Source organism: Lonchura striata, chromosome 4 (genome assembly GCF_046129695.1).
Source record: "Lonchura striata isolate bLonStr1 chromosome 4, bLonStr1.mat, whole genome shotgun sequence".
NCBI lineage: Eukaryota > Metazoa > Chordata > Aves > Passeriformes > Estrildidae > Lonchura > Lonchura striata.
In genome coordinates, this window is record NC_134606.1 from 11,038,543 (window position 1) to 11,057,940 (window position 19,398).

Below are 19,398 nucleotides of genomic sequence, written 5' to 3' on the forward strand. Positions count from 1 at the left end.
ATGTTTTAGTGTTTTCATTTAATTTCCTTATCTTAATGTATCTTTTTTTTTTAGCTGTTTCTTTTGAATATCAAGGCTTAAAAGCATTATCCATTCATGCCTATCAAATGCAGTAGAAAGTAAATTATTCCACTTTTTGTTTGAGCCTGTTCATTCTTTGTTTAACTGAGACAATTGCTAAGGAAAAAGTAGTCTGGCATGTCAAATGGCAAACTTTCATTTGTTCTCCTGTAAACAGAAATGAGAGATTTAAACATGGGTGTGGTCTTATTTGAACAGAGCACTCACTTTAAGTCAAACATGCTTTTCCTCCTGGAACTGCTTGTCTGGATTTGCTTTAGGGATAACATTTTTTCCACTAGTTTTCATTCAGCAATCACTCTGGGTTCCAGCCATTTGGTCTTCAACCATTTTAGGACTTGTTTCCATTAACTGAGGCTGAATTTTTAAGAGCCCAAGCTCCTGGATATCATTCATACAAGTAGCATTGTGTGTCCCACCTCCTCTGGAGCTCGGATGGGGAAAACAAGAGCAAAACAGGAATGCTGTGTGTTCTACAATTTGCAGTTTGGGGCTGGGTTTGAGGTTACAGGCTGACTTCACAATAAATCTCCTAACTTGGAGTGAAAAAGCATGGGCCACTGACTTCAGTAGAACTATTTTACACTGTTTAACTCAAAAAATACGTGTGGTGTTTCTCATTCTAGGCATGTGCTTATGTTGTGATCAGTGATGCATGTTTACATCAGATTTCAAAGCCTTTTACAAAAGGAGCCATTATAAAATGAAAATACGCATTAGAAATGATGTGATATGATGTGAAAAGTAATTTCTGTGTGAGTGGAAACACTGTAGGAGTGAACAGAGATTAGATGTGAACATTTATATTACAGGTTCACTAAAGTCCAAATTAAGGGAAGCTGGAAAATCTACTTTAAGAATAAGATATTTTGTGCCTAAAACAAATGAAATTTTGAAACGCATTGTCTTCTTTATATTTTCATAATTTATTATGGATTCCAAGTTTGGTTTTTTATTTATGAATTATTTGCTTAACTATAGAGAATTTTTTATCAGCCATCAACTGAAGGCAATGCCTCATGTCCATGTCAGTAATGAAAAAGCTAATTTGAATGACAGGACGGTGGCATGGATTATCATCAGAGATATTCTGTGTGTATGTTATTTAGATTATATATTCATATACCTGAGAGAAATACTTCTGTTGTCCCAGCTTTTTGTACCTTTATGGATGACTCGGCTGGGAAAAATACTGGCTGTACAGTGCTCCTGCAGAAGATTTTCTGTGTGCCTTGTGGTATTTCCCAGGGGGTTTGATTGGCAGTACCCTGCAGTGGCAGCGCTGAGTGGAATGCAGCTTCTCTGTGAGACTTCATGGTACCCTGAAATACTGAAGGAGACAAAGCCCCAGATGCAGGAGCCTTGCAGGGGTGCTTGGGTGATGTGGGTGTGGGGAAGGGTCTCAGACTCCTTTCCTCACTGCTCCTATTACCCTGCTGTCCCTGGGCACCTTTCTGGGCACCCACATTGCTGTGTGGAGGGGGATCTACAGCTCCCGCAAGGCTTGGCTGCACAACCATTTGTGTTGCCACTAATTGCCCTTCTCTGGGGTAGCTGCAGGTGCCTGCTGCCTTATCCTCTGATCAGCAGAGCTGCCCTAGTGATCTTTTGATATCAACTAAAGTTCATTAGGTGGCAATTCACGCCATTTTTGACTTTCCCTCCCCAATCACATAATTACTTAATAGTTTCAAATATTTATTGAGCGTGAAGCTTAATTAGGCTGTAGATGAGCATAACATTCAATACTCCCTTGGGAATGTGGCACATGGCTAATTACAGCTTTGCAATTAGCTTTGCAGCAGGCTTAGAAGAAACCTCTGAAAAGCCTGCTGAGCCCCAGCAGTGCAACAGAAAGAGGGGTGAAGAGTGCAAACCTTGTGAAAGCAAAATGAGGATTCAAAAGTCAATAGAAAAAAATTTCCAGCAAATTTTGATTGGCCATGTGAGAGTTTTTATTTGGGCTACCCTTGAGAGGCATGAGAGAAGGGAGTGGAAGGGCAGTGAAGAGAAAAACTGGAGAGGGGAAAAAGCTAGTATTTTCTAAGTGTTGAAATACTTCTACAATCCTGAATCTTACTATAGGAAAAGAGTGTATCTCAACCACAAAGCTTGTGCACCAACTTGAAGAGCTAAGGCTTGGTTATTTACATGAACGCTCACTTACCTGTGAATAAACTTTTCTCAATAAATCCCTGTTTATTTTGAGTATTTCTCATACTGAAATCTCTGAAGAAGATACTGTAGCTTTTATTTCTGGATTATGTGAATCAGAAGTTGGAAGTGTTGCAAGGATTTTGAATAAAAACGAATTGAAATAGACAGCTACTTAAAATTACACTCTATAAAACAGAGTGCACAGCAGTGCCTCAGAGAGACTGGCTGAAAGAGTCACTAGAGATTCAAGCAAATGCAGTGTAGTGCTCAGCTGTCATTTCCCATGAATACAGCAAAACAAAGAGCAAAAGAGAAACAAACCTGAGGCTTTAAATTCCTCTAGGAATTAGGATCTTGATTTTTCTAGTCTTCAACTTATTACCTGCTGCCATCCACTGAGTTCTTTCATTGGTTCAATATTGACTCATGAGGAAGTAGGATATCCTCTGAGCTTCCTGCATCAGCAGGTTTGCACATGAGGGTTCACAGCCAATTACTGACACCAAACAGAGATGCTTGTGAAACACCTCCTGGTCACCATGTACTGCAGGATGGCTGCAGGTGAGCTGCAATTTTATCTTCCTGTGACTTATTCATACTAATGCCATGTTCCTAAGTGCTGGTTTTGGTTGGGGTCATTTCTTCACAGTGGCAGGTGTGGGGCTGTGTTGTGGGTTTGTGCTGAATACAGGGTTGATAACATAGATATGTTTTTCTTATTGCTGAGCAGGGTTTACACAGAGCCAAGGTCTTCTCTGCTTTTTCACCCTCCACTCTGCCAGGGGAGATGGAGGTGAATGGGAGGCTGGGAGGAGACACAGCCAGGACAGGTGACCCAAACTGACAGATGGGATAATCCAAACAATGTGACATCATGCTCAGTGTTTAAAGTGGGGGGTGGAAGGAAGGGGGAACATTTGGAGGTTTTGTCTTCCTAAGTAACTGCTGCACAGTGGGCCCTGCTCTCTTGGAGATGGCTGAGCACCTGCCTGCCCATGGGAAGCAGTGAATTAATTCCTTGTTTGCTTTTTCTTTCCCTATTGAACTATCTTTATCTCAACACATGAATTTCCAGCTTTCACCCTTCCAATTCTTTCCTTTCACCAGTGGGCGAGTGAGTGAATGGTTGTGTGGGTTGCCAGCTGCAGTGAAACCATTACACTATGTGTTGGTTTTGAGCATCTCTGAATTTCATTGAGAGCTAAATTGTTCTTGGGAAAAAGAAATCTCATTGAATTAAATAGACATTATAACTCTATTTAGAATTACTACTGGCTTTTTAGCACACCACAGAAATAGAGACAAGCCTCATTAATTTATAGCGAAAAGCACCACTTCCTTTTGAGATAACACTGTGGAGCAAGTATTTGAATGTGCAATTAATTACTTTTGTTCTGAGAGAGTAAAAAATGACGTCATGTCTGTACTGCTCATTTTGTTTGTGTTTCATAGAGGATGAGGATTTTCTGTTCTAGTGGTTGCAATGCAGTGGAGAGGTTTAGCTCAGCCCTTGCTTAGTTCTGTATATCCTCATAAAAGCCTCAGATTAATACAATTTTATCAAAATAACATGATTCCATAGTCCTTTCTATTGTAGTAATATCACATTTAACTGTGTCACAAATGCTGATATTCTGATGCTGTGAGCTCCAGTGTAGCAGTCATTGTAGTGAAGAATCATCTTTAAATTGCTTACCTTATCTTTTAGCAATGTTTTCAGGTAGCATCATGTTAACATCATTATGTAGCTTCCAAAAGGACCTCACTTACATACAGTGAGTTCAGGGTGTGGGCAGAACAGGACCTTGGAAGGTCCTCTCTACTCTCCTCAGTGTCTGCAACATGCCCAACCTTGCTGTTGATGCACAGCAGAGAAGGAGATTGAGTTAAGCTGCCTGAATATGGCCAAACTGTCACAAAGGGAATTAGGAATCATTTACTAGCACACTGTAAAACACCCAGACTTCCTATGTAAACAAGGCCAACTCTAGTAAAAAAAAAGTAATGGATGTTGCTTTTATTAGTAAGTTTGGCCATTCCTTCCTTTAATAGGCCAGTGATGCATTATTAACATAGCTGGATATTTTAAGCTGATCCATTCCTGAAAAAAGAAAAAGGAAATTATAATCTTGGTCTTGTAAAGCATAGCTTCACCCATATTCTCTCATACCTCAAGATAAATACCTTTCATATTCCCTGCTCATAGTTTTCAATTTCCCTTCTTTTGTTTGACTAATGAGAGAAGGTATCGCTTCAGTTAAGGCAAATTAATATTCCAATAGCTGAGAAGAAAGATGAGTCAGTCCAGGATTTTTTACTGATGCATTTTTCTGCCTTTAGGTTTGGGAATAGCTCTAGGTTTTAAAGCTTTAAGGAAAGACCCAACAATAGTGCAGGCAAAATTTAGCATCACATATACATAGAAAAGTGTGACCATAAACTTCTCACACTGGTGTATTCCCCTGGTGTTTAGACCCTTCAAATACTTGTAGATATTACCATATTTTACCTTAGTCATCATTTGGCTGAGCTTAGACATACTTTGGCCTTTTAGTGTTTCCTTGTAAATCAAACTGCAACCCATGATTACTTTGATTGCTTTTATTTGAAGCTTTGCCAGTTTGATGACATCATTCTGGGACCAAGGTTTTATTCCAAATTTGAAGACAGAACTTAAGTCATTGCTGCTTCTAGGGTCAGTCCCAAATCTAGAGCCCATGGTGCTTAAGCAGGGTATGGTGAAAGTTTTAAGATGCAGGGACAGCAGCTGAAAATATATTACACTGGGGACAGACTGGCATTCTCAGAGAGAGTTCACACCAAAGGGAAAATGTTCCCTCCTACCAGAATTATTTCTGCATGTGGATAAAGCATTGATGGAGTAAGAATCTGCTAATATGGAAGTCAGTTTGTTAGTCCTTGAGATGAGGGCATATGTGGGAAAAAAATTAAAAGCAAAGAAACTTTCAAATTGGAGGGATGTGGAAATATGTGAGCTTATGCCTTCCCCATCTCAGTCACTTTGTCCCTGGGCTGGAAACTGTCACCTGCTTTTGGACCAGGCAGACTTCTTGGAGGAGGAAAAAATGGTGCTGTTATCAAACAAAACTTAGTTATAAAAGACAGAAAATGAGTGTATGCAAAGAATGAAGGTGGTGTGATCTGGGCACAGGCAGAGGAGCACAGTGCAGAGCTAATTCATTCTGGCTTGGGAAGCTGCGTGTGGATGGAAGGCTCACTAAGCCTGAGGGCAAAGCAAAAGGATAAATGGCAAAGTACAACATTGGGGAGGGAAGGGGGAATTGCACAGCTGGTACTGAGATGGTTGGCAAGCTTCATTAGGAGGGAAAGATGTAGCAAGTGTTTGGCACTCTGGAGGAAAGGGGTGATATAGGGCTCCTTGAGTTTTCCTCCACTGACCTCTCAGATCTAATGAGACCACAGCAGTTTCTTGTAATACATGGTGTAAATTACCTCAGGGAAAGAAAAATGGTGAACAAAATAGTCCTTTTAAAGTTTTATGTAATTTTCTATGTTTTGGAAGATTGGCAAAGTAGCTTTACCTGCAAGGGTATATAGGCTTTCTCTTTTTCTGAGTAAGAACTACAGTTTGCCACTGCTTTCTCCTGAGTGAAGAAATGTCTCAAGTGTTATCCACAACGTAGAAAGTAAAATAAAGTAAAATATTACACACTTTGCTCATCCAGACTTCTTTTTCAATCCTACAGCCTACAGACATGTTCCTTGCTGTAGGGAGTTGCTAAAGTTAAACTTACTTGTATTTGTCCACTGGATTAACAGGAAAAAATTAAAAAAAAAAAAGCAATGCAGAAAGAAGTTACTTTTTCTTTCTGAGTCCAAGAGAATTAAATTCTGTCAGTGAGAGATTGTTTCTAAAATACATTGTCAGATGTTGCTCATTTTCTTGTGAAAAATGATCTCCTTTGTGAAATATGTATGGTGTGTTTGTTCCATGCTATGAGCAGCGCTTATGGTGGGTTGCTGTCATTTGTCAAATGAAAAGTGAAGGCTCAGTTCCAAGATCTTAGTCACTGTTGTTCTGAATATGTGGAATCTTAAGGGAAAAAAACAAGTCCTGTTAAAAAAAACCAAAACAAGTCTGTCCTTTCTTAAGAAACAAGAACCCATGATAACCATCCAAAGTAATTATATACAATGACTTCTTACAAACAATTTCTTTAGTTTTCTTGAGTAAATTACATTACAAAGATGAAGTCATTGTTAATAAATGGCAAGTGAAAGTTTACTGAATTCACTCACATATTTACCTTTTCTGTCTTTTCTGTGTGGATGCTAATAATTGCTAGGGAATTGTTACCCTACCTCCTTCCAATTCTTTATGTTGGATTTCTTCCCTTTTTCTCAATCTCTTTTTTATTTTTTTTATATTAAAGCATGAAAACATCAAATAGAAGCGTATTTCTTGACATTTAAAAACCTGCTTTATCCAGCCTTAACTTCTGACTAGAGTCTCTCCCCATGGATGAGCACATTTTGGATTTCAGAATTTAGCAGTATGCTCTCTCCTTTGTTACAAGGTTGCTATTAGTGGACCCGTGTGGTGTCCAGTGCTTTCATTAAAGATCAAGGCAAAACAAATCGAAGTCTAAAATTACATTGTTATCAATCTCTCTTAAGTCCTGGAATAACTTGAATTTGTCTCAGTGTGCTCTGTCATCAGGCACCCTGAATAAACATACTTTTTCCCAAAAACCATGTCTTCTGTTCAGTTAGAACTATATTGAAAAGATTACTTTTTTTCAAAAGTCAGTATTGCTATCAATAATTTCATTTCCCAGCTACTCTGACCTCATTTGGTTTTGATGCAGTCTTTTCCAGAAACAATTTTGGAATTTAAATGCAAACCCTGATGCATTTTTTTGTAGTGTGTTTTAAAACTTAGGGCAGCAATATTCCTGTGCACAGACAAGCTTAATGATATCTTTTGTATTTTCATTTTCAAGAGGCATTTATCCCCTGAAGAGTTCCAGGAAGTCTTCAAAATGAGTATTGAGGAATTTGATCGTCTGGCACTTTGGAAGCGGAATGACCTGAAGAAAAAGGCCCTGCTTTTCTAAACCCTCCCGGATAAAATATGTGCTTAATCAAAACAAAAATAGTCTTGCCAGAACTATCACATGCACTTGCTGTTGAACCATTGTCCAGCTTCATTGTGTTAGTATGTGTCAGGGAAACAAGACAGATTAGATGGTAATGTGTTGGGATACAGAGAATTTGCTAATCTTGCATTTCCAGCTGGTTTTGTCAGTAACTCCTGGTCCTACCCAGTTTACAATGTGCAAAAAATCTAGCTTTAAATTTATTGTTGCTTGCATTTGTTGCTTGATGCAAATGGAAATTCTGAAAGGAAGAGAAAAAAGTGTATCTGTACACAGGAAATACATCCAACATTTTGTTTCATTCAGTTTTATAATGCAATTTTTACAAAATCAAGTAAGTAATTTTCCAGCAGGGGATCAGATGCTATTAAAAATATGGTAGAAGCCAAAGAAAAGCATATCCGCAAGCAATTATTGCAGTTGTTTATCTGTGGTACTTTTTAAGAATGAAAGCAGAAATATGGAAGCACCTTAATTCTACTTCTTATATTTAAACACAGTGTACTCTTTAAAAGATAGTATTTGTCTAGAAGGTAACTAGCTATCTTTAATTACAACACCAGAGTTTTTATTTTATTAAGAATATATTGTGACATAAAACAGTTATAATTACTAAAATGTATACAGACCTACTAAGATTTAGTTCCATTCATCAGGAAAACTGAAGCCTTATGCAAAACTGGTTGAAGAGTGTATTGTGCCAGTTGACTGTGTTTTCCTACTAGCTTGGGGTGTTTGAAGAATGTTTTTTTTTTACATTTCATGCTGATAAAATACCATGTAATCTTAATTACTATGTAGATAGATAGATCTATCTATAAAAGAATTATTTTCATTTATATATGTCCTAAGTGAAGGCATTCTTACTTTCTCAACTTTCCAGCTTTACACAGTGAGCCCTGAGAATTGTGATGGCATTTGGTAGATGTGGAAATGGAACAGTTCAGCATAAAATGTAACAAAAAAAGCTTGGTGTGCTCTATCAATAATACAGACAATTAGAATCAAATCCATAAAACCCTCATGCATTACTATTTGCATGTTTCTGTACAAGTCAATTTGAAAAAAACCAAACTATGTGATACTGGTGCAGTACCTTGAAACTATCTTAAATAACAAGCAAAGCTAACAAAATCTAAGCATTTGATATAAGTGTTAGACCTTAATATCTCTTCCAGCTGAAAGACTGTATTAAATTTAATAGTTTCATTTGGTCAGAGGTATGGTTGCTGACAAAGAATGTTTTAAAGTGAGTTGTTAGGTTTTTGTGATACTAAATGAGCATTACAAAAAGTACATTTTTCAGCCATGTGTCAGTATTCTGCATTTTTACTGCCTTGGATGTTTGTACTCACCTCCTACTTCACTATGTCTTTTTGCATTTCCTTAAGGTAACTGGTTAATATATGCACTACAAAACACTATTTCAACTGACCCAGCATTGGAAAAATCATAGCATTGAACATGCCTTCTTCCAACTTACTTTCAAAGTCCATGCTGTTGGAAATAAATATTTTCTCATTACCTAAATGTTTTGTCTGATGATAAAAATGTTTAAAAAAATTCATTAAAACAAAGACATAACTGAATGACTTTGCTAATGTGTGTATAATTTTTTTAGATCATATTGCTGCTTTGGATAGGGTCTTCCCATTAACTAATGTAAATAATATCTAATTTGCATTAAATTTGCTCACTGAGGAGAGCATTGAGTGTACTTCTGAATGTCAATTTATTGTAAAGTCTTGATTTAAACAATCTGTCAAGCAGCTGTCACATCTCAGCAAGCAAAAGTTGCTTATGCTGGTGATGTACAGAACCACCAGCCTGTGTGGAGAGTCATTAGCCAGTTTCAAATGACAGCTCCCAATCTTGTGTAGACCACATCCATGAGGCTCTTCAGCCTCAAGTATCTTGTTGCATTGTTTTGAGAAAACTGGCAGCCCATTGAAACGGGCCAATTCAAAATGTGACCAGCAGGATCCATTGCAACTAAGAAAAACTAAATCCAGGAGAATAATTGACTGGAGAACTATTATGAGGAAGTCTGACGTTGCCGATCTTCTCATCCACACATTCCTGGGACATCATATTGATTACAGACATCTTCTCAGTGATTAAGAAAATCTCAGGTTGATCAAAGAAATCCACGTATCAGTGCAGATCAGGTTTAGTATGGATTTTCATAAGTAATTTGAAATTTTTTTAACCACAGCAGCTTTTATACTGGTGTAAGATTCAACCTATGCTGAAGGAAAAAGTGCATTACTGAGCACCTCAGGCAATCAACAGCTCTGTGCTGCTCTACTGTTTTATGCACCAGTAGATGTGTGGCTGATTACAAGTGAGGATGCTGAGCTCATGTGAGGTGTGACTCATTTACACTGTTTTGGGACAGTTCATCTCTTATAATGTCAAGCCTTAAAATTGTCTCTTGAAGGTCCTCGTCCTGCCTGAGCTAAATCAGGTAGAATTTTTGTTTAATATACCTCCATCTAGATTTTTTAGCTCATGAGCATTAGTTCTTACCACAATGCCCAACTCCATTAGGAGTTGTACCCCTTCCTCTTTCTATATTTGCAGACAAATTCCTTTATCATTCTATGCTTCCTTTTATGGTCAGTGAGGAGAAAAAAAGCTCTTCATTCACATCCTAATGTTCAAAATGCAAGATGAATTGCCCCAATCATATTCCTGTCCACTGAATATAAAGAAAAGCAATCCCTCTGCAGAAGAACACACTGCAGGCTACCTAATCTTGGATTAAATTAATTCTATGCCTACAGTCTATTGGGGGACATAACCAGTTTTTTCCAATTGGTAGAATACCAATCTTAAAACCACTGGCAGTTCCTAGACCATGTTACCAAATCACTCTCAAGCATTCAGGAAAGTACTTTGAGTTGCACAGATCTCACAAAACTCCTGAACACAGTAATTTTTTGTGCTCATTATACTATTCACTAAACAGGCATGCATTCAATGCCAAACACGCAAAAATGTTTTAGAAGACAGTCAGTTTATCAACATACGTTCCTACTACCAGCCAAAACCAAAATGGAATTTTGGCTTCCATACACAAAACCTTTGCTGACTTTAGATGAAGTACTCTTGTGTGTCCTTATTTCATTTCCATGAAAGTTTGAAATGGTCTGTAGATGTCTGTTCCGTGCAAAGGTGGCACAGCTCAGTAAGCTGTTTGTGTTTTCACATGATACATGCCAGTGCATCACTCCATATTTAAAGCATCTACTGTCATATGGTACTGACCTATTCAGTTATGCTCTCTAAATTCACATTTACAGTATGATATTGTGTGCTGGATTTGGCACCAGCTAAATATACCAGTGTAAAAGGACCATAAAGTGAGTAGCATTGTGATTTACTTCACTGCTAAGTTGTCTGTACATCACCTAAACTCCATAAACCATGGTATACCAGAGAGTGCAAGATTCCTGTTTCCAAAATCTGTCATGTTTTAAAAATTGCAGAATTGGAATTTCAGGCATGTTGTTTTCTTTCAGGAACTTTGAGTGTCTAATTAAATGTGGATAGACTGATATGTGGGTAGTAAATATTCAGGTTTATTTTAATAAGATTCCATATGCTAATCTTATGTAGTATTATGAAATGGAAAAGGCATTCAGAGTAATGAGATAAGACTTTGCCAGAATGTTCCATCTGATAGTGTGGTCTGGTGTTGGCAGTAAAAAACTAAATCTCAACAAATCATAGGCTGTTTTCAGATAATGCTCTTTAGAGTTATTAAGTGTTCTATATTCTTGTTTTCAAGGACATGCTGCCTTTCAGCATTTTCATAAGTATAGATATGGTTATACAGCTCAAAAGAGAAGTTTCTCTCTTTGAGAAACTTATTTTGATATGTATACAAGAAGCAGGGGAATTCTGTCAGAGATTTCATTTTCATTCTTGGATCTGAGCTGTATGTCTCAGCTGCTCATGTCAGCCCTATGTATGACCTAATTCTCACCTCATGTATTTTAAAGAAGACATGTCTCAAACTCAGCAATGAAAGAGACAGCATTTCATTATCACAGTCTTTGAGACAAAGGAATATGTGGGGTTTTGTGGTTGCTGAAGGAATATCTGACCGACAATTCCAGCTAGGAAACCAGGCATGCGAGGTTACCATTCTAGCTGTCTGGGAAGGCTGGACATTTTTCTCTGACCTTCTGCTATTTCTTTTCCTCATGGTTCAGGGGAGAACTCTGAAACCTGTAATTGCAGAAACAAGAAAATGCATTGTTGTGAGACAGTACCTGGAATCTAATAACCCTCTGAGAAAAGGCTAATTTTACATGGGCAAGAAAGTTACAGTTCAGACCAAGAGAGATGCCTGGTTTTACATTCCACATTTTCATTTGGAGAAGCCATCTATTTAACATTTCCCAAGTGTGACCAAGACAGACCAATTATTTTACTAACCTTTTCACATATCTGCAGGAAGATTCTGTTCTGTTATTTGAAGGTGAACTGGATGAGATCCCAGCCACTTCTGTCTGGCACTCAACTCTGGTGCATAAGCTTCAGAACATCCTTATATTCATATTCTCCTGCCCTTTTGATTTGTGTGTGAGAAAAAGGACAGGATCACTTTATAAGCTTCCCAAGACCTCAACTGACCTTTGACCAATGTGATTACTTGACAGGTCACAGCTGTGGCTACTATTTTTCATATATCTTGAGTATTAAAAAAAAAAAAAAGATGGCTGTTATTAATATCAGAATGACAGATGTGACTCTCTTGTACATGTAAATTTATACTGGAAGATTGCATCTTTTTGTTATATCCAAGCTGCCTATGTGGTATGGTTAAATTTTTAAAAGCGCATAGGAGGTGCTGGCTCAGGCTTTTTGAGTCTTTGTATCCCTTCTCACTTTTTCTAGCCTGTGAAAAGCCGTGTTAGAAAAGGTACTTAGTAAAAGCAGATGGCCATGAAAAGCAAGATCTCAGTAGCTTAACTCACAGGTGAAACAGCCACAGCAAATCGCAGTTTGTTGTGTTATTGCAGCAGGTTGTTACTCCCTCCTCACAACCACCATCTCTGTGAGTTACAGCTAGAAATTAGATCTAAATGCTGCTACTTTCCATGATTTAGGACATTTTCTTCCTTCCCCTTGGTGTTTGACATCTGTGCCCACAGGTAGGTGTCAGCAGGTGGGTTCCATGTTTGTAATGGACAGAAGTCTGCGGCAGCCGGGCTGTTGGCAGCAGCCAGTCCTTCCCTGCCAGCCTGGACAAGCAGCAGCTCCAGAGGGATCAGGAGGAAACCAAAACCAGGCAAAAGCATCGTGTCCCACACAGGTAAATGTATCACAGTTTGGGCATGAGCATCCCAGCTATTACATATTTGCCTGTTGTTACAAGTCTGGATAACGTTGATTTCTGGTTTTGAATCTGGTTACATTTGTGTCATGGATGATTTGCTGTTGATCTGTTTTGTCCATTTGCTATGATACATTCTTTTATTACATCCTCTACCTTGTCTCTCCACTAATATATGCAATGATTTTATTTCTTTTGAGATTAAAACCTTTCTTTGCCCTTGATAGTTCTTCAAATTTCTCTCAGCCCTTTGTACCTTGTGTTCTAGAATGGTCTGACAGAATAAAAGCTTCCTATTTCTCATGATATGTCAAGCACTATATTTTTTTTTTTTTTGGGGGGTGTGGGGGATGTGGAGAAGAAGAAAATTGAGAATGTCTTTGACTTTTTTTGTTACTAATCTACATTATGTTGATGCCTTGCTTGACCTAACCTCACATCTCACTCTTGCAGATTGCTGGGGTTTTTTTTCCATTCAAGTGGACATGATTCTGAACTCTGACATGAGTCATTATTTCTACTACTATAAATTTTTTTCTATTAACTGATAATTAAGAAAGCACCACGATTGATAGCAAATTAAACACCTGAGGTTGTTAATGATCTGCCTGAACTTCCTTTCAGTTCTCTGACCTGGAATAATTCATTTGAGGAACAGGGTTAAACCTGTTCATGCCACTTGATAAGTCTGCTAGTCAGGCTTAAAAAAAATGCTCTCGAGTTACGGATATGGAGCAGAAACACTTTGAGCTCTCCATTTTTTTCCCAATTTTATACTAGACATTCTTCATCTGACAATTAATTTTTGACAGATGGCAGTGCCAGGAGGACTGTATAAGTTGCTGTATAAGGATCAAATTCTTCAAATTGCATTTTTTTGTCTTAATCCCTTTTTTGGGTATGATAACTGATTATAGTGCAATAAAAATAATGTAGTAATCACAGACTACTGAAATAATTTACTCCATTTTAAATGGCACAGGAGACAACATAAATACAGAATAGAAGTTAAAATTTATCTTTCAATAAGATCCTGTTTTTGCCCCAATGTTGCTTGCATTCAAAGAAAACCAGGCCAAGGAGGCAAGAATTAGAGGAAATCTTCCCCTACTGTATTCAACTTTAATATAAAATTTAAATTTATAAGCAGTAAAATTACATGAATAGGAATTTTTTTTTTCAAGTTACTAATACCCAAAGGCAGAGCTACTTTTCAGTGATTCTGAGGGTTTAATATGCATTTAATAAAGGGATGTTAGCATAGTATTTTGAAAATGTCAGTAACTAAATGCTAATCCCACTGAAATCACTGGCATTCATACCTGCACCAGAGCACAAAGGTCAGATACAGAATTTCTTCCAAAACTGAAATTGCAGGAAGGCTTGTTTGCCTATGTTTAGTTCAAACAGAAGAATATAAGTGGAAAGTAACTATTTTTACCTGCACATGAAGGTTCTGTAAAATGTATATTATCCTTTTTTATAGATTCCTTCCTTTGCCCTGATTCAAATCAAAAACCTAATTTAAGGTATTTACATCACTGTGAATTTACTTGCAGATAGTTTTGTTACAGACATGACCTCCCTGTGTGGAGAGTAAGGAGAGGCCTATGCATTGTGGAAAAGCAGCATTATCCCTGCTCTTGAAGTTTCTATAATGCACACTTTTTCAAATTTGCTTTTTGCACAAAGGTGAATGGCATTTCTGCTGTGTAAGTCCTTTTGGCACATATATGTACGCAGTACTATAAGATTCCTGAAACAAAATTTTCAAGTGTATCTAAAATATAATTACTTTTTCCCCCAGTGGACCTGGAAATTATGTTGGACCCAAGAAGAAATAACTCACTATACTCTTTTAAAAAAATCAAAAAGATGCTATTAGGTTCTTAATAACAATAGATTCTGCTGTAACAGGATCACAGTATAAGAAAGGGAAAAATACCCTATCTTTATCAAGAGCTTTTTTATATTTGTAAAATACATTTATTCCTAGTCTGTAAATGCCTTGAGTGTCTGAGACAACTTCAGAAACAGTGATGTTTTCCTTACTGAAAAATTATGGTTTCTGTTCTAAAAAGGCTTAACTTGCCTCCTGCTTTTGAAATCCTGCCATCAATATGTTTTACTGAAGAGAGTGGCAATTGCTGCAGTGCCACTCCATCTCTTGGCAGCCCAGATTGCACAGGATTTCTGCTTTTCACTCTGCCCTGAGACATCCACTCCCCCTGGCAATACAACCTGAGGCAGGAGGTGGGACACATCAGGGACAGCTGATGCTTGCTCCCTGAGCCTGACCTCCCCTGCCTGCCACACCAGTGTCACAGGGCACTCTGGGGTCTCACATGAAGTCAGCATTTTGCCACTTGTAGGCTTTTTTTGTCTGCTCCTTCCAAAGAAAAGGGAAAAAAAAAAAAAGCAAGCTATTTTTTTTACAGTCTGTCTGATAACAAATATCAAGAAGATACAGGCTTTTCCCCACAGCTATGATTTCACTTTAAGGTGCTGGAAAAAAGAACATAATCTTGTACAGGCACCTTGAAAGGTCTTACTGAAACTTATTGAGCAGACTTTCAGGGAATACCAGTCATGACTTAGAGCATCCAGTAGGTTTTCTTAGCATCCAGTAGGTTTTCTTACACTTGTTTTCTCAATAGGATGTTGCTGAATTTTTGGGGCCTCTTAAACTAGTGAGTTGTCAAGTTATGGACTCAGTCCAAGGCAGATCTGAAGTGGAATTGAGTGTATCTTTAAAAACTGACCCATACCTCTAAATGTCTAAAGTACTGTTTTCCTGCCTTTTTACATTACTTAAATGAGCCAAATCCAAATTGCTTGGAATACCTTACAAGACATAAATCACAACAAATGGTTGGAGATTTTTTTTCCTCATGCTTGTGTTTCTCAGATTTCATCCAATGCTGATTTTCCAAGGGAAAAAGAAAAGCCTTAAAATATGCATAAATAACTCTTTTAAGCACATCCTAAAGATAATAAATATGGTCTGTCATTGTCATGACTTTTCTTCTCAACACACTACAGATTATCTGATGGTTAAGGTCCCAGTCTTGTAAACAACTCTATTTGGATACCTTACTGCTGGGACTACTTGATTATTTAATTTTTCTTTGCTCTGATTATTTTCTTTTCTTTTGTGATAACCAGTGCTAAGAAGATTACAGGAAGATTGGGGATCTTTATGACTAAGCTTCACCAAGTCCTGCCTAAAGCTGGTGAAGATTATTTCTACAGTAATGAAGTTAGCCTTGATAGAGTAGAACTTTATAATGAATTATTAAGAATAAAGACAGTTTGGAACACTGCATGAATATTTGGTCTTAAAGCTAAAAAGTGCTTTTTCAAGCTGGAGGACGTATTTCAAATAGGGACATTTACACAGATTTGCTTTCTGCTGCTTTGTGTTAAAAGATGATTAGTTTAAAAAGTTTATTGGGTGCAAAGTATGACGTACAGTTACTGTGGACCTCAGATTTCCTATTAATGATGTGACTTCAGTTTCCCTGCAAGCAATTCTTTAGGAATCACTTGATTTATTTTGATGATATTGTGTTCTAGGTGAATTATATGCTGCTCTTTTTAATTCTATAAAATAGAATTTGTATTTAAGTAGTGTCATTAAAGATTCATAGGGAAGAAATTCAGTTAATCACTAAGTTGTATTTTTCAGCTGAAGTAGCTTATAGAATGCATATGTACAAACTAAAATGTGGAGGAGTAATGCCATTTTGAAGTGTAGCATTGTGAAAACTAAAAATTCAAATAAGAAAAGTGTCCTTTTGAGCCCTTCAGCCCAAGAGTTTGTCCATGAGGAACAGCTTGTGCTATCTGATGATTGTCTTTATGATAGATAACCCATTATTTAGTTGCTTTGGAGTTACCACCACAAGACATGAAGTCTTAACCACTCTCTCCAACAGCCTAAGGACAAACCCTTAAGTTATCTCACTTTCATATCTGACAGAGGGCACAAAGTGCTTATTTTCTTGTTGGTCTTGTGATGAGTCTCATCTGCGTTTCTCTGCTGATCAGCTTCCTAGTTTCTTTAGGACATTTCTGTGGAAGAAATACTCCAAAGTGTTGCTAGAACCAAGCACCCTGTTTACAGACCACAGCGTGTCTTACAACATGCAGAGGCTGAAGCGTTACTTAATGTGATGTGTGCATTAAAATTAAAAAAAAAACAAACAAAACAAAACAACCAAAACAACTAGAGGCAGTAAAGCCAGCAAATAATGCTCACTACAAGCATACAAATCTGTGGTACTGCATGCTCCACAGCAGCCAAGGGCTGTGCTTTTATAGCAAAGTATTGGATTGTTCTCCCTAGAGATCATATTTTACAGGTCATGATACAAATTAAGTAGCTCAAAGAGCGCAATAGCTGCAAGCAATTGAACCATGGAGAAGAGGAGCTGTGGTTTAATTTTTTCAAGACCAGCTAAGCACTTTACTATTGCCTGAAAAATCACTACTTCTAAGTATTCCAAAGCCTCCCCCACCAACTCCCAACAAGCAGAATACAAAAAGGCAGGTAGGAGCAGGCTGCTGCTGTAATAGCTCATCCGGTAGGCAAGTCCTTCCCTGCCCATACCCAAAGGCATACAAGAAAGAGAACAGCTGAAAGTGAGATTTTAGGCTAAGTAATACTTGTTGAAAAGGTTGGGCTGTGAATTCAGCTCTCCTGTTTTGGGCTACAGAGATCTCATGCATATCCTAAGTGGCCACACAGTGTACATGCTGACTAAATAGAATTTTCCCTGGTCAAACCTGTTACCTTTGGTATAACCTTCTTTGGAATGACTGAGGATGATGAAACAGGACAGAAGAGCACATTGAACCTGGCCAGATCAACCCAAATGTTATTAATCAAAATTTAAGGTGCTTAACAAGTTGCATAATCTATGGTACAAAGTAAGGTACAAGCTTGTACAGAATTATGCATTTGCATGTCCAATGTTCCCCAAATATTTCTCACAAGAGCACACCTGTGCATCCAGCTGAAGTTAAAGGAGTTCTGACACCGAGCCTGACTAAAGACAGAATGGCTGTTATTAACGTTCTTCCTTTAGTGACATTCTTCTGTAACCTCAGATTTTCAGTTTCTGTATGGACAGAGAGGAAAATAAAGGGATTTCTCTAAGTTGGAACATGTTAACCCAGGTTGCCCCTATGTAAGCTTGCCCAGGTTCAGCAATTTTGCTACAAACTGAAGCCTTCAGGTTTAATCAACTTAAACCTTAGTCTCACCTTGGCTTAGATCTGGTTTGTATCAAGCTAAACTAAAATGATGGAACCAGGTGTTAAATCCGCGTTGGGTTAGTGTATGATTTTACACCATTTCAACAAAAGAGCTTAAATTTTAGATAAATGCAGACATGCTCGTTATGCCCCAAATCCATGTTATTCCTCCACTGCTCAGTGCTCAGGTCACAGCATCTCCCGAGCAGGAATGGGCAGGGCACGGGCTGCCTGTGATAGCGCAGTATTCCAGCACTTACTCGGGGAACAAGCTCCCGGGAGGCTTTACTCCGGGGCAAGCAGCCCAGGTTTGATCTGCCAGCATCTGCCTCGCGAGGAGCACTCCGGCTCACCTGCCCGGGGGCTGCAGCGCTGCCCGGGGGCTGCAGCGCTGCCCCGCCTTTGTTCCGCTGGCTCCGCCTCGGCGCCGTCCCCTCCCCGCGGGGCGGGCCCGGGCTGGGGGCGGTGGGAGCGGGCGGCTGCTCCGGCCCCGCCTGTGCCGCCCGCCGTCCCCTCCCCTCTGTCCCCTCCTCGCTGTCCCCTCCCCTCTGTCCCCTCCCCTCTGTCCCCTCCCCGCTGTCCCCTCCCGCCGTCCCCGGCCGGCGCTGGCTCGGCGGCAGAGCGGGGCGGCAGAGCGGGGCTGCGGGCGGAGCCGCGGGAGGAGCCGCGCTCGGCCGCTTTGTGCCGGCAGCCGCCGCAGGACGGCCGCAAAGGTAGGAGGGCTCCGGCCCCGGGCAGCATCCCTGCCGAGCCCCGCGGGCCGAGAGGGAGCGCAGGAGGCAAGAACAGGGAGGGGAAGGGCTGGATTCTGAAATGGGCTTTTTCAGACGCTGCTCCAGGCAGCCCCGTGCTAGCAGAGCTGTGGCTTACTGGGAAAAAAAAAAAAAAAAGCTGAAAAAGAATTAGGAAAAAAAAACCGTCTCGCTCGTTTTCTTGGGCGGGAGCAGCACAAGGGAAAGAGCTGGGAGGGAACCCGATCATCGGGCGGTGGCGGCCCCTGCCCGGCTTTGGGAGGGCAGGAGCTCGGCCGCGGTCCTGCGGAGCGCTGCGCTCCGTCCGCCATCCCGAAACTCGCATCCCTTCCCGAAACTCGCATCCCTTCCCGGGAGCGGCACCGGCCCGGCGGCCGCGCTGCCGCCTCGCACCGCTGCGGGCTCCCTGCTTTTCTGCCTTGGGGGGTGGGCTGAGGTGGTCTCCCCGCGGGCTTGGCCATTCGATCTGTTCCATCACAGCCGGGAGATTGCATCATGTTCCAGTCCTGGAGTCACTCAGGGCAGAGGCGAACAGAACCATCTTTCCAGATCCATCCCGCTGGCTTCCCGGGCCGGCCCGCTCCTTGATTTCCTGTTGAGCGGAGGTTCGAGCTGAGGAGCAGCTGCCATTGGAGGCTGGGGGGGACAGGTCACAGCGACG

The 19,398-nt window shown here is 39.7% G+C and overlaps 2 protein-coding genes across 9 annotated transcripts in view; both read left to right on the plus strand.

Moving 5' to 3' along the window:
- The window catches only part of ABLIM2 (actin binding LIM protein family member 2), a 126,164-nt gene extending 117,196 nt beyond the window's left edge, over positions 1–8,968 (plus strand). For all 7 annotated transcript variants that reach the window (XM_021550652.2, XM_021550655.2, XM_021550659.2 and 4 more), the window contains one exon: positions 7,224–8,968. In XM_021550652.2, the coding sequence (XP_021406327.2) occupies positions 7,224–7,337 (114 nt within the window). In that variant the 3' untranslated portion in view covers positions 7,338–8,968. The remainder of the gene's footprint in view (positions 1–7,223) is intronic.
- A 9,618-nt stretch (positions 8,969–18,586) lies between these two features.
- AFAP1 (actin filament associated protein 1) overlaps positions 18,587–19,398 on the plus strand; it is a 112,487-nt gene continuing 111,675 nt past the window's right edge. For both annotated transcript variants that reach the window (XM_021550755.2, XM_021550756.2), the window contains exon 1: positions 18,587–18,698. The gene's annotated coding sequence lies outside the window, so the exon portion shown is untranslated. The remainder of the gene's footprint in view (positions 18,699–19,398) is intronic.